General features: G+C 41.8%; 1 protein-coding gene and 1 long non-coding RNA gene across 5 annotated transcripts in view; one reads left to right on the top strand and one right to left on the bottom strand.

Moving 5' to 3' along the window:
* PDE4B (phosphodiesterase 4B) overlaps positions 1-20037 on the bottom strand; it is a 435709-nt gene that overhangs the window by 87156 nt on the left and 328516 nt on the right. For 2 of the 3 annotated variants that reach the window (XM_042952042.1, XM_042952043.1), the window contains one exon: positions 18574-18626. In XM_042952042.1, coding sequence (XP_042807976.1) covers positions 18574-18626 — 53 coding nt within the window. Of the gene's footprint in view, positions 1-13293; positions 13464-18573; positions 18672-20037 lie in introns of those variants that run through there. The other variant, XM_042952045.1, reaches the window with a different exon arrangement.
* LOC122227492 lies at positions 12319-19246 on the top strand. Of its 2 annotated transcripts, XR_006206083.1 has the most exons (4): positions 12319-12458; positions 18414-18484; positions 18581-18902; positions 19088-19246. It is a non-coding gene; the product is annotated as an uncharacterized LOC122227492 (long non-coding RNA). The 2 variants fall into 2 exon arrangements; XR_006206082.1 differs by having other exon boundaries at positions 18581-19246.

The following is a 20037-nucleotide window of genomic DNA, read 5'->3' as shown; positions in this document are numbered from 1 at the left end:
CATACGTAGCATGTCTTCTTAGTTTGTTCCTTTTCACTGTTGAATAATATTGCATTGCATGGATATAGCATCTTTTGTCTATCCATTCACCAGGCGATGGACAGCTAGGTTGTTTCCACTTCTTGGCCATTGTATGTTGCCAAGAAAACTTCGGTTCAAGACTTGGTGCCAATATACGTCTTCAGTTTTCTTGTGTTGACGCCTAAGAGTGGAGGTGGTGGTAGGCCATATGGTAAACTTGTGTTTAATGTCTTAAGAACTCACAGAATTGTCTGAGGTTTAAACGTTACACAGAAATGGCCTTGCCCAATGCCCTTGGGAAGGATGATCAATGAAAATTGCTGTTGTGGTTGTTGCTGCTACTCTCCTGGGGAAGCTTCTATTTGCTTACTGTGTGGATGAAGAGGCTAAAATAAAGCTCAGAAAGGGTTACCAACTCACTCAAGACCACACAGCGAATTGACGGGCAAACTGGAGTTCTCTTTCATGTTTTCTGACTGCGAGCCTGGAACTGTCTCCTGCCACCATAGCTGATACTATACCAAGTGTATCTTGAGGAGCACAGCTCTACTGATGCACTCCCCTGCGGAACAAATACCGGTGAGTCCTCACTGCACATGAAATAAAATCTTGATTTGTGTATTAGGTATACACAGCCTCCTATTTTCCTACTGATCTTTCCTGCCTAATTTCCCACTACACACCCACTCTATCCTCCCTTCACGAATCCCCCAGGATGACGTTCAATCCAAAAACTCAGCCCACACGTGTTGGGCCCCTCTACCTTTGTTGGAGCATGATGCAAGTTCCTCAATAGTATTTCTCACTTTTGCCTTATGAACTCTTACCTATCCTTCATGACAGAGTTCAAGCCATCCCTCCTATACCTTCCTACTTCCTCATCCTACTGACTCTGGTTAAAATTAACCTGTATTTTCCTAGTACACTTAGTTATAATATGTACTCAACGAACACACTGACTTAAGCTGAAATGACTGAAAAAGAGAGGAAAAAACCCCCCAAAACCTCAGCTGTGTAATGAATGACCTAGCTATGAGAAGTACTAATTTTTAAAGAATTCAACAAAAGCTCATTTGTAAAATTCCCATGTATAGCAACACAGTGTTATTTGTTACCTAGGGTGGAATCCTGTTCCTCACCACCTGCCCTCCTCTGTGTATCTAGAGCACTTTATCTGTGCTTTAGCACGAACTTCTTATCACACTGTATTATATACTCACTTATATCTGTCTACCCCAAGACTGTGAGCTCCTCCAGAGAGGAAACTGTGTCTTATCCATTTCTGTATACCCATTGCCCAGCACAGTGCCTGATTCATGCAATGGTGAGTACACACTCGGTGCTGAATGAATGAACGAGAGGGTTAGTGAATGAGAGAATAAGCTGCCATCTCTGTCTGACACAGATAACCCATTAAAAGTAGGTAATACTCTTTTGTCTGACATCAGAGTTCTAAAAGAGGCTTCTTCTTTAAAAAAGATTCTAATCGTCCCATTGGCCTACTATTAATTCCACTTCCTCCAGATGGCTCACCTGAATAAGTCAATTAAGTATATATGTAGAACATTTTCTTCCCAGTTCCTTCCTTTAACTCTTTCTAAGCAAAGGCCACCCACAAAAAAGAGGAATGAAGAGAAATATTTTGCAAATTATCTAAGCTCTAAAACCTGGTGACTTCTCCTAAGTACGTTGTCAGACTCTAACAAGGATCCAAAAGAGGGCTTTGCACATAGTATAGGTACTGTAACTAGTTGAATAATTGGATCCAATAAACATTTATCACATGTCAGTAAACAAGACCCTGTTGGAACCTTCTAAGACTCCTGGCATAAAGGAGCTAATAAACCTATACAGTTGTAACAATAACAACAACTATGTATTCAGTCATTCCTCTATGACTGGCACTATTTCAAGTGTTCCATATGAAACAACTCGTTTAATTTTCATAATAACTCTAAGAGTAAGGTATTTAAGATGAGACAATGAGGACGAAGAACCTGAGGTTTACAGAAGGGTTAAGAAATAATTAGCCTAATAAGTAGTAGAACTGGGACCCAGGCAGTCTGGCCCCAGAAAGTCGCCACGAGAATGCTTCTAAGCTGAGATGAGGGGTTATGTCCCCTTTATTTCTGTTTCCCCAGCACTCATAACCACTCAATGACTATGTGCTATTGCACCGTGCCAACCACAATGCTGACAGGGATTAGGACAAACATAAAGGTACGCAGTGTTATGCAAGAATAATATGGCCTAATGTCACGGTAGGGAGAGGTGGAAGAGGCACAGGTTTGGGTGCCAGACCAGAGAACTGGACTTGAACTCCAGATTCCCCAGTAACTAGCATAGGGGCTATTTCTTCTCTGACAAAAAATTATCCACCCCAACACCCACACACTACCATTTCTGGGCCAAGGGCCATTTTAGAAATTTGAAGGGTCTGTAAGATTGGACTCTAGACTCAAAGATTCAAAGTAATTCAAAATAAAGATGACTAAGTCTGAGGTTAAAAGATTTACCCCAGGTCACACATCTGGTTGGTACTGGTACTAAAATTTAGTTTCCTGAGTTCCAGCCCAGTGCTCTTTCGTTTAAGTCACAGAGTTTCATTTGAGGTAAGGAAGTTGAACAAAACACCATCAGAAGCAAATTATTCAAAACGGGACTTTCCAGAGCCAGTCTGGAATTGGACAGCTGCCTCCTTGTGTTCAAGAGAGGCACACCCCAGTTTCACCACAGATCTGAAATCTAACTCTCTCTCCTTGTGACGTCAGAGACTAGGGTATCTTTTAAGCAGTGAGTAATGCTCTGGAGATAAGTCTCCCACTGCTCTATGTCCTAAAAATTCTCCCTTGCCTTCTTTCGCTGACCGGATGTCCTACTCAATACCCAAAAGAAATACCTTTCAGTGAAGAGGGCTTATTCCCAGAAGAGAAAAATACACTATATCACCTCCCTGTTGGCTCAGTTATTTCCCTGAAGGGAAACAAGGGCTTGAAGCCCCTTTTCTTCTAAATTCTCTATAGTTCTAGGCTCTGGAGAAAAAGTAGATTAAATGTAGCACAGGAAAAGGAAGGCGTCATCCAGAGAACACAGAGTATGATTGGAGAAGCAGGTGTAAACATCATCTCCAGGGGGTATGTACCTTGAAGACAGGTACCTGTGTTGGCCTCCCCTATAGCACTAGGACTCACTTGATCCCACAGAGGACTAGTGCTAAGTCTCTTTGGAGCCAAACAAGCCAGGGTTCAAATTCTAGCTCTTTCACTTACCACCTGGTGTCTTTATATTAGTAGCTACCCTCATTGGGGATGGTTTCATTGGTTTAAAAAGTGAGATAATAATGGCTTCATTAAGGGTTGCTGATGAAGAAAAGATCTCATACTTAGCAGGGGTTTACTATTACATTAACACTTCTCCCCCATGCTTTGGAGATAAAACAAGTGTTTTAGAGTGAATTCTTTGGAAACAAAGAAAAGACTTTGGGGACAGTATAGCGTTGCAACTGATTTGTCAAAGCACTGTTCTATTGTATACACTCATAAAACAGGGGAAAGCTCAGAATTGGCTGAGTCTGCCCTTCTTCTGAATAAGAGACTCCCATGTTAAACTTTCTACACCTATCTAGATGTGCTCTTCCAGAAGGGCACGCAGAAGAAACCAATTCCTAGGGAAACACATTCCATTTTCTGCCAATTTACTATTGGGCTAAATGGTTCGCTGAGGCAAAAACTGCCTCTCCTATAAATTCTACCCACTGTAACCTACCTTCGCCCTTTGCCCTAGCAACACAGAATGGTGAAAAGGGAATGTTTCTCCAACAGTGTTCCCTCTAAAAATTGGAGTGACTCCCCTCCACAGAAACTTGAGGAGTAGGAGGTAATAAGCAATCACACCAACAAAATTAGAAAATGAAATAGGAGAGCACATTCCATCGCTGCAGAGAAAAGAGGAGGGAGAGATAAGTGTTTCTACAACTTGAGTAAACCAGTGACTCAAGACCAGGAGAAAGGCAAGATTTGCGGGAAAAGAACCAGCTGAGGTGCCAGCTCCTTAAATGCCAGAAAGTATCCACAGTCAGTTCAGGTTAGTTATTTGCTGAGAGCAATTCTTTATCAAAAGGTAAATGGGAGTGAAGAGGAAACTGCACCCTGAAGGCAGGATCACAGGTCTGAGATGTTCCAGACCAGAGGTGGTTACAGGAGCTACGTGGCTTACGGTTGAAGTACCCGGGGATCCCACCAAGATGCAGAAATACAGAGGTGAGAGCAGAAGCTTGGAACTGTGGCAAACACAGGGCTATGTGGTCTGCACAGGGGCTGGAAGCCTCATGCCTGAAGGTGTGCTTTCTCAGTGACAGGGGCACAAGATGCAGAGACAGCAAGGGCAGAAGGAGGTTTTGGAATTCATGTTTGAGAGAGCAGGTGTCTCAAGGGTGACCTGGAGACTGGGGTTGACATTCCAATTTCTTAATTGTGGAAGAGGCTATGAATGTTTCAGGCCCCCTTCTGTGGAAACAAGTAGTCTACACAAAGAGGACTCCCACTTCACTCTGAGATATTTCCGTCCAAATTAACCTCTTTTTGAGATATTTCTCCCAATTGGGTTTACCATAACAGGTTGTGGTCTCCAGACATGGGGCACAGAATGACTGGCATTCTTGTGGAGCTGAAGTCCAAGATTTTCTTTTCTCTCACAGCTGTTCAGTAGAGCGAATGGCGAGACATTATGTGGAGCCTCTGCGGTGGCACCAACATTTAGTAGGTGTGTCGTCACTGCTGGGGGCTGTCGGGGTGTTCAAAATACAAACACTGTGCACTTGTGGTCTTTCAAACTGTCACATGGTTTTCGAAACAATTCTGTGAACTGGGAGGAATGGTTACCTTACCGTGTTTTGAAGTGAAGTATCAACTAGTCAGAAGGAATATAAAGATTTTTAGTTTCCTGAATCTTATTTTTTTTTTATTTGCATAGAGTTGGGCATGATTCTGGTCTGATACCCAGGATAGGCTTCTTTATTTGCTGGTTGCTCCTTTTTGAGGATTTATGTGTCAACTTGGCTAGCCAATAGTACCTGGCATTGAAACAATACTGATCTAGGTGTTGTGAAGATATTTGGTAGATGTGGGTCTGATCTACAATCAGTGGATTTTAAGTAAAAGTGGTTACCTTTGGGGCGCCCGGGTGGCTCGGTCGGTTAAGCGTCCGACTTCGGCTCAGGTCATGATCTCACGGTCCGTGAGTTCGAGCCCCGCATTGGGCTCTGTGCTGACCTCTCAGGGCCTGGAGCCTGTTTCAGATTCTGTGTCTCCCTCTCTCTCTGCCCCTCCCCTGTTCATGCTCTGTCTCTCTCTGTCTCAAAAATAAATAAACGTTAAAAAAAATTTAAAAAAAAAAGAGAAAAAAAAAAGTGGTTACCTTTGATAATGTTGGTGGGACTCACCCAATCAGCTGAAGTTCTAAGAGCAAAACAGGTTTCTCAGAAAAGAACAGATTCTGCCTCAAGACTGCAGAATTAACTCCTGCTTGGGTTTCCATTCTGCTCTATGGAATTCAAATTAGCCAGCCCCCACAACCACAAGGGCCAAATCCTTGTGTGTGTGTGTGTGTGTGTGTGTGTGTGTATTCTCATACCGGTTCTGTTTCTTTGGAGAATCGTGAGTGATATGGTCAATATCTTTAGGTAGCTTTTTGTCTATAATCTTATTTCCATATGGTGCAAACTCAGGATCAGATTCTGAGTTTTAGTCAAGTTAGTACTTCCCTTCCCCTCCTACTTGGTAGCAGGCCACAACACAAATGTTTTCACTTAAGGAATACAAAAAAGCCTGAACAAATGGATGAACATACGCCGATGGCATAAAGAACTATGACGCCTTTAAAAATCAATGCAGGACATGCATATTCCAATACAATACATAGAGAGTGGGCAATTACTACAAAAGGCAAGACTAATTGTAGGAGGCTTTCCATAAGTAAGTTTTTGAGTCAGATTAAGAGGCCTACAGCGAAGGTGGTTTGGAAGTGTGAGGGGCATGGAGCAAACAGAAAATCAGAGGGAAGCCTAGAAATGATCTGCAGGTAAAGAGAGATAGACTGCTTAAATTTGCAATAAGAGATGAAGAAATAATGGAAAACACTACATAATGGAAAATGGCACACTACAGATCTGAAGGATCACTGTTTGTCAGGACAGGTACTCTCCTTGGAGATGTAGAGCGGTTTTCGCCACTGAATGTCCAAGACTTCCCAGCTGTACAAACCCACAAGAGGTCTCTCCCAAGGCTATGCATCACACTGAAGGTGTAGGTTTGCTTCAAGGAACTGAGCCTCTGTTAACAGTGCAGGGACGAAAAGGAAGTCACAGGGTTGTGCTCTTGGTCAGAGGGACTGTCCTCCAAAGCCCACAAATGGAGAACTCTGGAGGTGTCACCTTTGCTTTCCAGAGAGATAGTCATGTAGCCTAAGAGAATGCAACCCAATTTTCTTTGTGTGCAGATGGCAATCCAGATAGGCAACAGAGATCTTGAACCATAGTTTTGTCCCAAGGACGTTGATTCAAGTTCCCCAAAGCTGGACAACCGGGCAGCTGCAGTCATTCAGTTTCTCTAACCCCATAAGCAAATTCCTCCTTATCAGATCTACCCCTGACTCAAGGAAGTCCATTTTTCCATGATTAGGTCAGCAATATTTCTCTTCTTCTTCTTTTTTTTTTTTCTCCACACATTGCTAATATATATTTTTATTCAGCATTTATTTTGTTTAACAAAGTTATTGAAATGAACATCAACCTGTACATTTCATATACCACAGAGGTGTTTCTTTGGGAAATTGCTATAGATATAGTAGTATGATTACTACATCACTGGAGGTTGAATATTATTTTTTTTCTTTTTTTAAGTTTAATTTAATTTTTTTTTTTAATTTACATCCAAATTAGTTAGCATATAGTGCAACAATGATTTTAGGAGTAGATTCCTTACCCATTTAGCCCATCCCCCCTCCCACAACCCCTCCTGTAACCCTCAGTTTGTTCTCTATATTTATGAGTCTCTTCTGTTTTGTCCCCCTCCCTGTCCCCATATTATTTTTGTTTCCCTTCCCTTATGTTCATCTGTTTTGTCTCTTAAACTATTCATATAAGTGAAGTCATATGATTTGTGTCTTTCTCTGACTAATTTCACTTAACATAATACCCTCCAGTTCCATCCACATAGTTGCAAATGGCAAGATTTCATTCTTTTGGGTTGCCGAGTAATACTCCATTGTATATATATATACCACATCTTCTTTATCCATTCATCCATTGGTGGACATTTTGGGCTCTTTCCATACTTTGGCTATTGTTGATAGTGCTGCTATAAGCATGGGGGTGCATGTGTCCCTTCGAAACAGCACACCTGTATCCCTTGGATAAATGCCTAGTAGTGCAATTTCTGGGTCATAGGGTAGTTCTATTTCTAGTTTTTTGAGGAACCTCCATACTGTTTTCCAGAGTGGCTGCACCAGCTTGCATTCCCATCTCTTCTTTTACTTACAGTGCATTGTACTACCTCTCTTTCATTGTTCACTCTTTTCAATGATGTTTTTCAATAAATATTTTTTCAGCACCTGCCCTGTGCCAGGCACTGAGTACACAATCTAAAGGTGTAAGTAATCAAGAAAACAGGCAGTTACAATACATTAAAAATATCAATATTTATTTAATACTTTCTGTGTGCCGCATTGTGCTAAATCCTTTACATATGTTAATTTAGCTCCCACAATAATTTTTGCTGAAGGTCCTATTGTTGTCCTCATTGTACATAGGAGGAAATAAAGGCTCAGAGATGTTGAATTACTTGTCTATACTCGTACAGAAAGGAACAGAACCACAATTAAACTCAGCCAATCTGGATCCGGAGCTTGCCTGCCTAGTCATGAAGGTAGATGGAAGGGGCAGGTGCTGAGGAAGGCACCAGAGAAAGCACACCTACTGGGGGGGCACACAGGGGGTACCAGCAACCCAGATTTGCAGCTCAGGGAAAAGTGCTGTGTTTGAAATTCAAATCAGATCATGTCAATCTTTTTAAAATTCCTTAACGGCACCCCATGTAATTTAGTATAAGATCTACACATTTCACCGTGGCCTACAAATGCTCTGCTCGACTGGCCTCTCTCAGCTTCTTTGGTCTTGACCCTCACTGCCACCCTGTCGATCCAGATCTCAGTCTATAGCACCTTTGAGGTATTAGTTACTGTCTCTGCCCACCCAGCTCCTGCTCAATGTGTAGGTCTCAAGTTCAAGATTATTCACAAAGGCCTTCCCTGTTTCCTAATTTACATTAATCCCAATAACTAGTGATAATAATAATTAGAGCAAACATTAACTAATACTGGATGCCAGACAGTATTCTAAATGCTTTACATATAATAGCTTATTTAGATACTACAACAATCCTAATGGTAGGTAGTAGTATTATTCCCATTTTTACAGGTGAGACAATATTATAGTATTCTGTACTTTTCTTCACTATAGTGATCAAACATGTAATCATGTGTTTATTTAATTAATATTTCCTGGGCTGTAAGGTCCACAAGGTCAGGCTCTAAATTCATTCTCTTCCCCATTACTATATCTCCAGGGTCTAACACGATGTTTCTTATACGGTAGGCATCTGATAAACATTTACAAAATAAATTAATAAATGAATAATGGACATGTATGAGACATTTCTCTCAAGATTTGCACATTTTTTATTACAATAAAACGGATAGATAACAAAGGAATTAAAGAAGATTATTTCATAGTAATTATTAAAGCTGTAGATAGTTCAGTATATTTGTTTGCTCTCTTGTTGTGAAATCCTCACCAGCCCCCTTTCCGTCAGTTACAACTTCCGAGGTTGACAATGGGGTGGGGGCAGGGACAGCGTGGTCTAGACTAGAGGAAAGAGCATGTGTTTTCAAGAAATACAGATCTAGGTTTCAGTTCCGATTTTGTCACTAACTATGTGGTCTTGAGTAGACCCCATGTATTATTCCCTGAGCCTCCTTTTCTAAACCTGTAAAATCAGACAATAATCTGCAGAACACTTCACTTCTGAGAATTAGGTAAGATAATGTACGCAGAGGGCCTAGCCCAGTGCCTGGCACATAAGAGGAGTTGAATAACTGCTAGCTCTTTTCCTCTCCTGCCATCAGAGGCAGGCAGGTGGGATTTGCAAATTATACAGTTTGCTAGGCAGGTAGTATTAACCAGACTACACTCTGGAAATTTGAAGTCAAAGCATAGCTGAGGGCATAGGGGCAACACTGCATTATCTGACCTGGCTGCCTCCATGGATAATCGTGATGGCCCCAACTCACACCATGGACACAGCCAAAGAGGAGGTAGGAAAAGTATACAAAACTCCGAGGGGTGACTTTTGGTAGTTGTCAACAGCTCCGGTTGGGAGCAAGTCAAGACAATAAACTAAGAAAAAAGATCCAGTGAGTTCTCTCGCCTGTTCTCTGTTTCAGGGGGACAGTCCCTGCTTTGTTTCTCTTCTCTTGGGTGAAAGACTTCCCTGAAATGCTCCTGGATTCCGAGAATAGTGCTAAAGGCAACTCCATAAAGTGCTGGCCAGCGGATGATCAGAAGCAAGCAAGCAGAATTCACCCTGCCCCCAGGATCATGTGGTCTTGAGGATGCAGGCCGGAGAAAACAGAGAAGTTAGAAGATCCTCTTCCTGCCTCCTTTGTTTCCCAACATCCATGTTCATTCTGCTCTAGGCCAACCCTGACCTCCTTCTTACCTACCTCCTCCCACCCCCGGTAAAGAGAAGAGAAAGGGGTATAGGGGGTACGAGGGGGTCTTCCCATTCTCAGAAGTAACTGAGACAGGGCAGAAGAGTCTTTCCAAAAAGAGTCAAAGCCCTCCCCTAGCTGGACTCTGCCAGGAGGTTTAGTTTTCTCGCCAAAGGGAAGCTCCTGTTGGTGTTCTCTGCTGAACGCCCTGGGCTGAAAAGCCTGTGCCTGTCCAGGTGTGCACCAAGCCCTGAATATTGTATTTAAATACAACTGTAATTAGTGTACAGCTGCAATTAATCGATCTTACAAAGTGAAGTCCTCTCCGGCTTCATTTTAGCAAGAGAAAAGTCTCCGTTAGCTAAGATCCAGTTTATCAGAATCCCAGCTGACCATTCTCTGCAATCTGTTAAGAGAAAGAGCCACTCTCGTATAGTGGCTACCTTCGGCTCCAAATCTATTTCCATATTAGCAGGTTTTTATGGTTTTAAGGGAAACAAATCTTAAACTTCAAAGAAAGCTTGCTTCTAGACTGTATTCCTATAGGAAGGAAGTAGATCGGAACCTTTGAGACAGATCTGAACAAGGTTTTCTGTTTTGGTTCCCTACTTAGGTCAGCAGGCCTGGCCTCTTAGCTGTGACATGCTGACAGCCTGCTATGTGCTCGGTGCTATGGGAAACATGTTGCATTAACATGTTTAATAAAATGATACTACTATTGACACTTGTCAGGAGCTATTCTAAGTGCTTTTTGTATGTTTACACGTTTAATCGTTACAACCAACATACAAGGTATGTAAAATTTCCATCCCAGTTTTGGAGACGGGGCGATTGGGACATGGAGAGGTTAAGTAATTGGTCCCAAGGTCACACACTAATGCAGCTGGGATTCGCAAGGGGCAGCTTGGTTCTGGAGTCTTCACTTTTAACCACTACACACATAGCTTTTGTCATTTAGCCCTCATAGCAATCTTACAAGATAGAATATTAAAATACCCACTTTCCAGACAAGAATGCTGAGTCTTAGAGAAATAATCTGTCTAAAGTATTGACCCAGGGATTCCCAGCCCAATTCAATTCAATATACTAATTGAATACCTGCTTTGTGCCAGGCACTGTGCTAGGCACCAAGGGTATACAACACAGAGTCACAGGCCAGTCACATTTAGTTGTTTTTTTAAATTGTATTTAACCCTGCCACTTCTTCCTGAAGTAATGGATAATAAAGAGCTTACTTTAAGGGGAGAAAAGTCACACGTAGTCAAGATTAGTCAGGAATGTCAGCATTGTGTAAATGCCCAAGAGCTAGAAGATATTTAGACAAGCCAAATATGAGATTTCTAGTCCTTTCTGATTCAGGCATGAGCATATACTCATTCGTATTTGTTTAGTCCATAAATATTTATTGAGCATTTACTATGTTCTGGGTCACATTTTATAAGTTGGGGATATATAAAAAAAAAAGGTTAGTACTTGAACTTGGGACAGTCTTAGTTTAAAAGGGAATCAAATCAAATAAATAAATACAGCAGAATATGACATGAACAGCAAATGAGATTTTGAGATAATAATTAAGATAATAAGTGAGAGTAATTTTGGATGAGTTGCAGGGAGCACATACAGAAGATGGTACATATGCTGAATCTTGAAGGAAAGAGGATGTACTTTCCAGATGGAAATGGGTAAAAGAATTAGTATTTACTAAGCATGTACTATACATCAGGGTCTGGTTTGAGACTATGTATTTAGTTTAATCCTGACTCCAGAATCCAAGAATCAGCGAGTGGAAAGAAGTTGTTCACCTGACAATGTAAGAGTATCCCTGAGCTGAATATGTGAGTAATATTTTTGGGAAAAGGCAGCCCAGACAGAAGGAGTGTATGTACAAAGGTAGAAAGGCAAGAAGAGCCTGGCATATTTGAGGGATAGTATGTTCAGGGCACCTCAGCCATCAACTGTGCATGAGGGCAGGGGTTAAAGTAAAAGATGAGGACAGAGAAGGAATTAGGAGCAAATTATGGAGGAATTGGTAAGAAGCGGGGATCCACTTGAAGGCAAAGCATAGCCAACTAAGGAAATAATTTAAGACTGGTTTTAGAAGAATAGTTCTAGTACCAGAATGGAGGGTGGGTTGCAGTGAGGGGAAAGAGTGAGGGGAAGGACTGAGGACAATAAACTAAGTGGGAGGACCGCCATCGTGGTTTAGGTATGGGAGGATGAAGCACTGAACTAAGGAAGAGGGGGGTGGGGAAGAAAGGAGGGGGCATGATTACAGAAAAGGCTGCAAGAAGTGGCTGTCTGAGGTGAAGACAGAGATAAAGGATAGATGGTGAAGCCACTATTCAAAGCCAGGAATAGAGAATAAGGAGCAATGGTGGAGGGGGGATGGAGCTGGGCCTCCCGATTTACCTCCCAAGTTACCAGGAGTGGTCAGATGTCTGGCATTTAGATGCATACTAACTGATAAGCAAGTAGGGCAGTGCTGGAGTAAGGAAGCATGGGGCGGGGGGTGGGTTGTGAGGGAGACAGGTGCTAAAGCCAACATGATGGATTCAGAGGACCAGACCTGAAGAAAGCTGTCTGCTCTACGTGGCTCCCTGACTCTGAGCCTATGAGGCAGAAGAGTCCAGGTGTGAGGTGAATCTTTGGCTCTGACAACCGGGACTGTCCAGGTAAATAGAGCTGTCAAAAATACCCAGAAGGAGACAGATGTTTCCTGAAGGGCTCTCTCCCACACGCCTGGGAGCTGCATGACCAGGCTTGAGGTAGGCAGCAGCTGGGGTTTGGGAGGACACAGGCACGTGGGCAGCCTCCTGTCTCCTGCGGCGGCTCTGCAGATGAGGCAGCTGAGAGAAGTGAATCTTTCATCCTAGCCTCCTCCTCCACCCTTTGCTCAGGAGCCCCAGCCCGCAGCACGGTGCAGGCTGCATAAAGGTTGATTCATAAATGGACGGCTGTAGCTAGAAGCCGCAAAGAAGTGGCAGAGAGGACAAAACTGAGCGTGCGTGTATATGTGTGTGTGTTCAGAGGAAACTGTTTATTCAGGGAACTATATATCAGACCCAGCCTTACTGGTGGACAATAGTGGTTTGCCCGGACAATTTATGCCACCAAATAAACACCAAGATGGGCTGTGTACAGCTAAAGGTGAGACATGTTTGCAAAAGTTGCGTGCCACCCTTTATTTACGGTCTCAATTACAGGAGATGCTTTCGCACACAAAACACGGAGGCCACAATATCTGGGCATCGCCTGAGCCTACTGTAACCAAAGAGAAAGAAAGGCCGGAACTAAAATGGAAAAGAAAAAAATAAACTGTGTTTGGAGATAGGTCTGCTACAGTATAAACTTTTCCCTTTCTCTGGCTTACTGCTATAGCAAAACCTGATGGTTGTCTTTGTAAAAAACGTGTCTGTATCTAGGTCCCTGGCAGTGATTTGCCTCTGGGAGGGCCAGCAATCTATTTAATGACTCCATTGACGTCAATAGCATAACTGAAATACTTACTAACATGCATGATTCCAACTTTCAGGGGTGGGTGGGTGGATGGTGTTTCTCAGCAGTACAAAAACATGAAGTGGAGTCATCCCGGAACGAACTCAAGTCTTTAGGCCGCAAGTGAGAGATTAGATGTTGCAGGTTTCATTGGTTCCATTTAATACGAAGAAATGGTCACACTAAATTTAGAAATTAATTTTCAACTGGTGAAATAGCCATTAATGGCAGGGCTTTATTTTTGGCAATGTTTGCTCAAGGGTAACATTTTAACTCTTCACACTTTAGTTGACTTGTCAATGTTTTTGCAACTACCCACACTTAATTTTAGACATATATGAAATAATTGCAGATCAATATAAATAGCTCAATGTTGATGCTCTGGGGGTAAATGTTCAGAAGAGGACTATTTTAGACAAAAGCAGTTCTTATAAAACAACCATCTGGGGAATTATTCCCAGAATTACTGGGGCTTTTCTAGTGCATTTGCCCTATCACTTTGTATGCAGGCTGCTTAAACACTCCAGGTGAGTCATTAAGGCAATTATCCCAATAATTCAGGCCACAGGAGAATCAGAACACTAATGAAAAAATTATCTGACATTTCTATTTTTTTCTTTTTCTTTTCCTTTCTTTTTTTCTCTTCTCCTTTTCTCTCTTTCTCTCTCTCTCCCTCTCTCTCTGTCTCTCTTTTTTTTTTTTTTTGTTATCCGCCCTCCTCCCCCAATCTCTCCTTTATCATGTGTGGCCACAGCCTTTGGTAACACAATTGATTTTATTCGTATTTGTCCCTAAGTGTTGTAATCCTGTTCCAGAGTTCTTGCTTAATGTAGAAACCAAGCAAATGTCCTGCTTATGCCAGGCTTCATTTCCAGTCATCTGACACAGGCCGGCTCTCAGGCCACTGCTGTGGTTCTCAGAGAGAGAGCCCTTTACTCGAGCACACACAGTTGGTCTCTCATCCTAAGCCCTGGCAGCCCTGGCAAAGAATGAGAACTCAATCAATGTCATGACTTTTTGAAATTCTTAGAATCCAAGACAACTCTCTGAGCCCCTTGTCCACTCCTCAAGCAGACCCTGCATCTGGCACACCCCCATGAACCTTCCGGGGGATATTTACAACCAAGCACAGATATGGGAGGAACTCATACTGAGAAATAGGCTTCTTAGCAGAAGTACCCTTCTTCTGTTTTATCAACTGGTAAAGACTCATTTCCTCCCCCAGAATGGCCTGGACACATAATAGAAGAAAGGGATTCCCATGAGCACTGAAAAAAATTAATTAAGTCTGTTTTTCACTTAGGCCAACCTATTTCAGACATACCAGAAAGTCCTGTAATATCACATCTTATTTCTCCACATACAGGCATTTCTTGAAAAACATCTAATTGGCTGGTGTTGAAAACCACCATCAACCAGGGCTATGGAGACCCAGGCTGGGAAAGGCTCTGGGTCTGCAGCAGTCTGGCTTGAAGTCCTCAGGCAATTTTCTAGTCATGCTGTCATTTCCAAAGACCCATGGGTCTGGGGGGGGGGGGGGGGGGTTGTTCTTCATATCATCCGATCTATTATATTGGCAATGCTCTTACTCAACATGTTTATTGCTAAATTTTAGAAGATTAATATAGAATATCCCACCTTACACATCAATTTGACTGCTAAAATGTTGTATATATGATATATATTAAAGGTCAAGTCACATTTATATGAATCGGAGGTGCTGGCCATTAAAAGGAATACTTGCCTAATCCTTTTATAAAGCAAAGAGTCATTTGGTAAAGGCAGTGAACACTTGATGATTTATCCTTTCAGGGAATTCTTTCCACGACATATCTGTACTCACTATTGAAATGCATGCAAAGCCAAGGGATAGGATGGTTGGAAAAAGTGAGACAATTATCCTAGACACACATGCACACACACAGTCACCCACCCACTCATGCACATGCATACACACATACACACACACACACACACATTGATTTTCCTCAATTATCTGATTTTTTCAGTTGAAATAGTTTTGAGGCCTGAAATCCTGAAAATTACTTCCAGTTTCCATGTTGAATGTGTACAGATGATAGAACCCTGCTTTGTTTTGGAGTGCTCTTTCTTCTATTTTTTCTCCCTTTCTGTTCCAATCCTCATGCATCATGTAGAAAAGCCTAGAATTCCTGCTTGTGAAAAAGTAAAACATGATAAAAATTAAGATGTTTGCCTGACTTTATAGCATTAGCATTTTCAACACCCCCAGCAGGATTTAGTGCATCTTTCTCCTTAAATCGGGAGTATATCATTTCTATGCTACTATACTTTCTGGATTTTAAATTCTCAATACTTTACCAAATGCCAACTTTTTGTATTTAACTCTTTTTGTCAAAACCTGTATGACCACACAAATATATATGTACATATATATACTGTTACAAAGTGTGTTTCAAAACCTTTTTAATTCCAGTGGAATAACTGTTTTTTAATAGTAAAAAAAAAAAACAAAAACACAGTTAAATATTTTTCATACTCATAGAGATGAAAATATTGATTCATAACTAAAATTTAATTTATGAACATTTTTTCTTAAAGTAAACCCCACATACTTATGCAATACTGACCACATCAAGATTTACTGTCTTCCTAGTAGGTGAAAATAGCTATGTTAATGAGTTTTGAACAATCAGGGGATGAATAAGGCACAGCGCCTGACTTCAAAGTGCTCCATTGCAGGAGATCCATAAGCCATGAATTAGAACACAATCTAGAATGGAATTGTTGCCATAGTGCAAAAAAAAAAAAAAAATAAATAAATAATAAAAAAAATTAAAAAAAATAAAAAAAAATAAAAAAAGGAGCAATTACACTGATTTAAAAAAAAATATTGGGATGTCTTTGCAGAGGAGGGAAATTCGTGTTGCACCATGAGAACTGAAAAGAATGACCTTGTTTCGACAGTGAAAATAAAGGTAGAGAAGACTAAGTGATTTGCTTTTATGTCCCCCATGAATAATTTCAGTCAGTGATCAATTTGTAAGACCCAATGCACCAATTTAGCCACGAGTCCTGACAATTGTCTTTTTGAAATGAATTGCATTTCCTTCATTTAGATGCATGGAAAAAAAAAACCTCTTAAAAGTATTTGGCTTTTTCTCTTTCTCTCTCTGTCTCTTTCTCTCTCTCTCTTATACCTTGCTCTTTGTACAAGAATAGTCAGGATTTCCTAACAAATTAGATTGCTGCTAAATCTGTTTAAATGATCGTGGGTTTCTTGTATCTTTTATCTTAGATCTCAATTGAAATACATGAGCCCAACTTGAGTTGATGATAAATGAAAACCTGATCTTATTATCATGAAAAATCATCTTTGAAAGCACTGCTTCAGCCTTCAATGCGGTTTGCTTGGAGCCACTTACTTTTCATTCCCTTTTAAACTTTCTATTTAAACACACCTCTTTGTCACACGCTGATAAATATTAAAATACCAGGAAAAATCTGCCTGACTTATTTAAGCTGATAATAAGAACAAAACACAGGATGTGTGTATCCTCCTTCCTCTTCTGACTGGGCTTAAGCGTTAAGGAGATTTTGAAACCTATAATTACGTAATAATTGGTATCGCTACATTCTCTTCCCGATGAAAAGCCAGAATTTTTGTAGTTTGCCACAAAGACAGACAAAAACAAATTGCCTAAGTGGTATTGTTATTTCTTTGCTCCATTGTTTTAAAGAATTTAGCCAAAGAATCTCTAGTTGCCGAGCTGTAGTCACTGTGCCAAAAATCACAAAATGATCTTTCCAGCAACATCTCTAGCTAATGAGCTAATTTATAGAGCCATAAATATCACAGATTCTCTGAATGTGTGTCAGTATTTATTACAAAAAAAAAAGAAAACAGTTTAAATATTCGAATCGCTGTCAAAGGCTTTGGAGTGAATTTGGCGAACAGAAATGTGAGCAAAGGTGTCTCACTGGTAGGCTAATATGATGAAATGATAAAGGAGTTTCAAAACCACCTCCTTTGATCACTGACTACGTAACACCAGTTATATGGTAAAACCCTCTATGGAGTTTCCTTTTATCAAACTTCTAAAGGAAACGGTACATCAGCACAGCAGGTTTTTGAAGCCCCTGGACAGAGCACTATTTTCTTCTCTCCATTTCATACCATGGGGGTCTAGAGGCAAATTTACTTTTACTTAATATCTTCCTTTCACTTTTATTCTTGTTCTCAGTCTTTTTCTAATAAAAATAGGTTTAAAGGTGTGTACTATAAATACTTCAGAAGCCAAGGAGTCAATGGAACCTATGTTTTTGTTCCTTTCTTTAGAAGGTGGGCTTCTGTATTATGTCCGTTATTCACGTGGCTGTGATGCCAGCCAGAGAACACTACATGCAAGGAAGGAAGATGGTTAAGTATAAAGCAAAGGGAATACCGAAGCTGGAAACAGAGAAGTGTACCAAGCAGTGCTGTTTGGTGTCAGGCAATCTCAATAGAGCTCAACTTATTCGTTTCTCCTGTGGTTTTTACTCAGGCCTACTGCTACGCTAGTGGGGGTAGATTCAAGGGGGAAACTCCATTTTGGACTTGGAAACAATGCCACGTAACAGGTTGCATCTTTTGTCACATACAGTTTATGTTCAATCCATCTCCCTGGTGTTCCTTCAGGGTAGCCCCTCCCCTACATAGCTTTCAACTCTGCATGTAAAGCATATGCACAGCACTGAAAGATGAGAGGTTAGGTTTCTTAAACACACACACACACACACACACACACACACACACACATATCTGAGGAACAAAGTTGGATGACCTCCAAGGGAAATGATTTGTGACCTGGAACAGCCTTTGGTTTCACACCTGGAAAGGATGTAGACTCAAGTGGGACCTATAGCTGACGCTAAGAGGAAAACCACTAATATGCTCTGTGGGGCCAACCAGGGGGCCCCTGACGGTCTTTGAAGTTAGCTCTCCTGAGCACACCGGGGCCAGCAAGCTGAGGTCGCTTTGCAGTGTCAATCCAGCTCTGCCTTCTGTCTCTCTCCTGGGGTGCAGCAATACCACACATCCATTGCACCCTGAAAACCTAGGCCTGCACATGATGGGACAACTGTTTAATACTGCTTTTCATTTGGTTTTACAGGGAAAGAAGTAAAACTCTACTATGTCTTTGAAAAAAGTCATCGAGAGACTTTGGAGGACCCTGATATGCAAGTAAGTGCCATCATTCTAAAACAGCTGCTGAACAAATGACACGTGTTATGATTCTGAAACACGGACTTAGGCCTCATGACGGTGCTTACCTTGCAGGTTTACTCTGGAGACAGGTGGCTGACTAGCAGCAGCTGGGGACCTCCTGTGGAGACAGAAAAGAAGGCCTGAGTCTTTGTATCACTATCACCCCCATGTTCCCCTCCCCCCCACACCCCCACACCTCACCCCAGCCCATGATCACTGAGGAGTTTCCCAGGTCATAATGAGCTATCAAATGACATCATGCTGTCTCCGGAAGGCACGCTCCTGTAACACTGGTGGATGACTGCAATCCTCTGACATCCAGATGGCCCGGAATTTCCCCACGCACAGCCTCCTGGATGCTCCAACTCTTCGGGAAGGAAGTCGTTTACTCCAGGTCCCTAACCAGCCCCTCTGTTTTAGGTTTCACAGTTCCAAAAGGCCCTCAGACAATAGGCTTGCTCAGGAATAACACCAAATGTCAGAGTGGACCCCAATTCCTTTGGTAGTGTGGTAGAAAGTTATGCCAGACAAAGGGGTCCTGAGAGACCAATCAGTCTGGGCCTCCCTTTTGCGCTTCAGGAAACTGAGACCCAGAGACGTGAAGTCAGTCGCCAAAAGACACAGAACAGGAATCCAGGTTGCTTAACATAAGGAGTGGTCTTTCACAGAGGAACGGGCATTATTCTACATTGTAACAAGCCTGCTGATATTAAGAGTCCAATAAAAGTAGCAAACAAACTTGTGCTCCAGGAGTACTGGGGCTCCTCCTTTTCTTTTTTGTTTTTCTTCCTTGTTTATTTCTCAACCCTACCGCCCAATTTTGCTGGTCTTACCAACCTTTTCATGCTTTGCAGAACTTCTACCCAGTGCATTACAGAAGAGCCTGCTCAAATAGTATAGAGCAGTAGCCCTCACACTTTAGGGTCATCAGAAATCACCTAGAGGGCTTACCAAGACCCCCACTGAACCCAACCCCCAGGGTCTTTGAGCAAACTGCCCTGGGATGAGCTGGAGAGTGTGCATTTCTAAAAGATCACTCATGGTGCTGATGCTGCCAGTCTGGGGGGCCCATTTTCAGAACTGTTAGAATAGAGGGCTATCTGGCCCACTAAAGAGCAATAGCATATTAGCAACAAGCAAGGGACTGAGACTCTAGGCCAGTCAGTGGTTCTCAAGCATAGATGAGCAATGTTCTCACTTGGGGAGCTATTAAAAATATGATTCCCTTTCCCATCCCTGGAGAGTCTATTTCAGCATATCTGGGATGAGGCCTGAGAATCTGTATTTTTTACATAAATCTATGAATTCTGATCTACAACCAAGTTTGGGGAAGAAGCCAAATTATAAATGACAGAGAATAGCCTGCAAAGATGTTGTTAAGAAAGGGTCTCTCCACTGGTATGGCCACAAGTTTTCTTTCTAGGTTCTTAAGAGCACCAGATCCATCCGTGATCTATTAGGGGTCATCTAGCTTCCAGGTAGCATACGTGACGTGACAGCTGCAGAGTCTAATGGGAAGGATTCATGTT

This window comes from Panthera leo, chromosome C1 (genome assembly GCF_018350215.1).
Source record: "Panthera leo isolate Ple1 chromosome C1, P.leo_Ple1_pat1.1, whole genome shotgun sequence".
Lineage (NCBI taxonomy): Eukaryota > Metazoa > Chordata > Mammalia > Carnivora > Felidae > Panthera > Panthera leo.
Note: the sequence above shows the minus strand (reverse complement) of the source record. Positions and strands in the feature narration are given on the sequence as shown.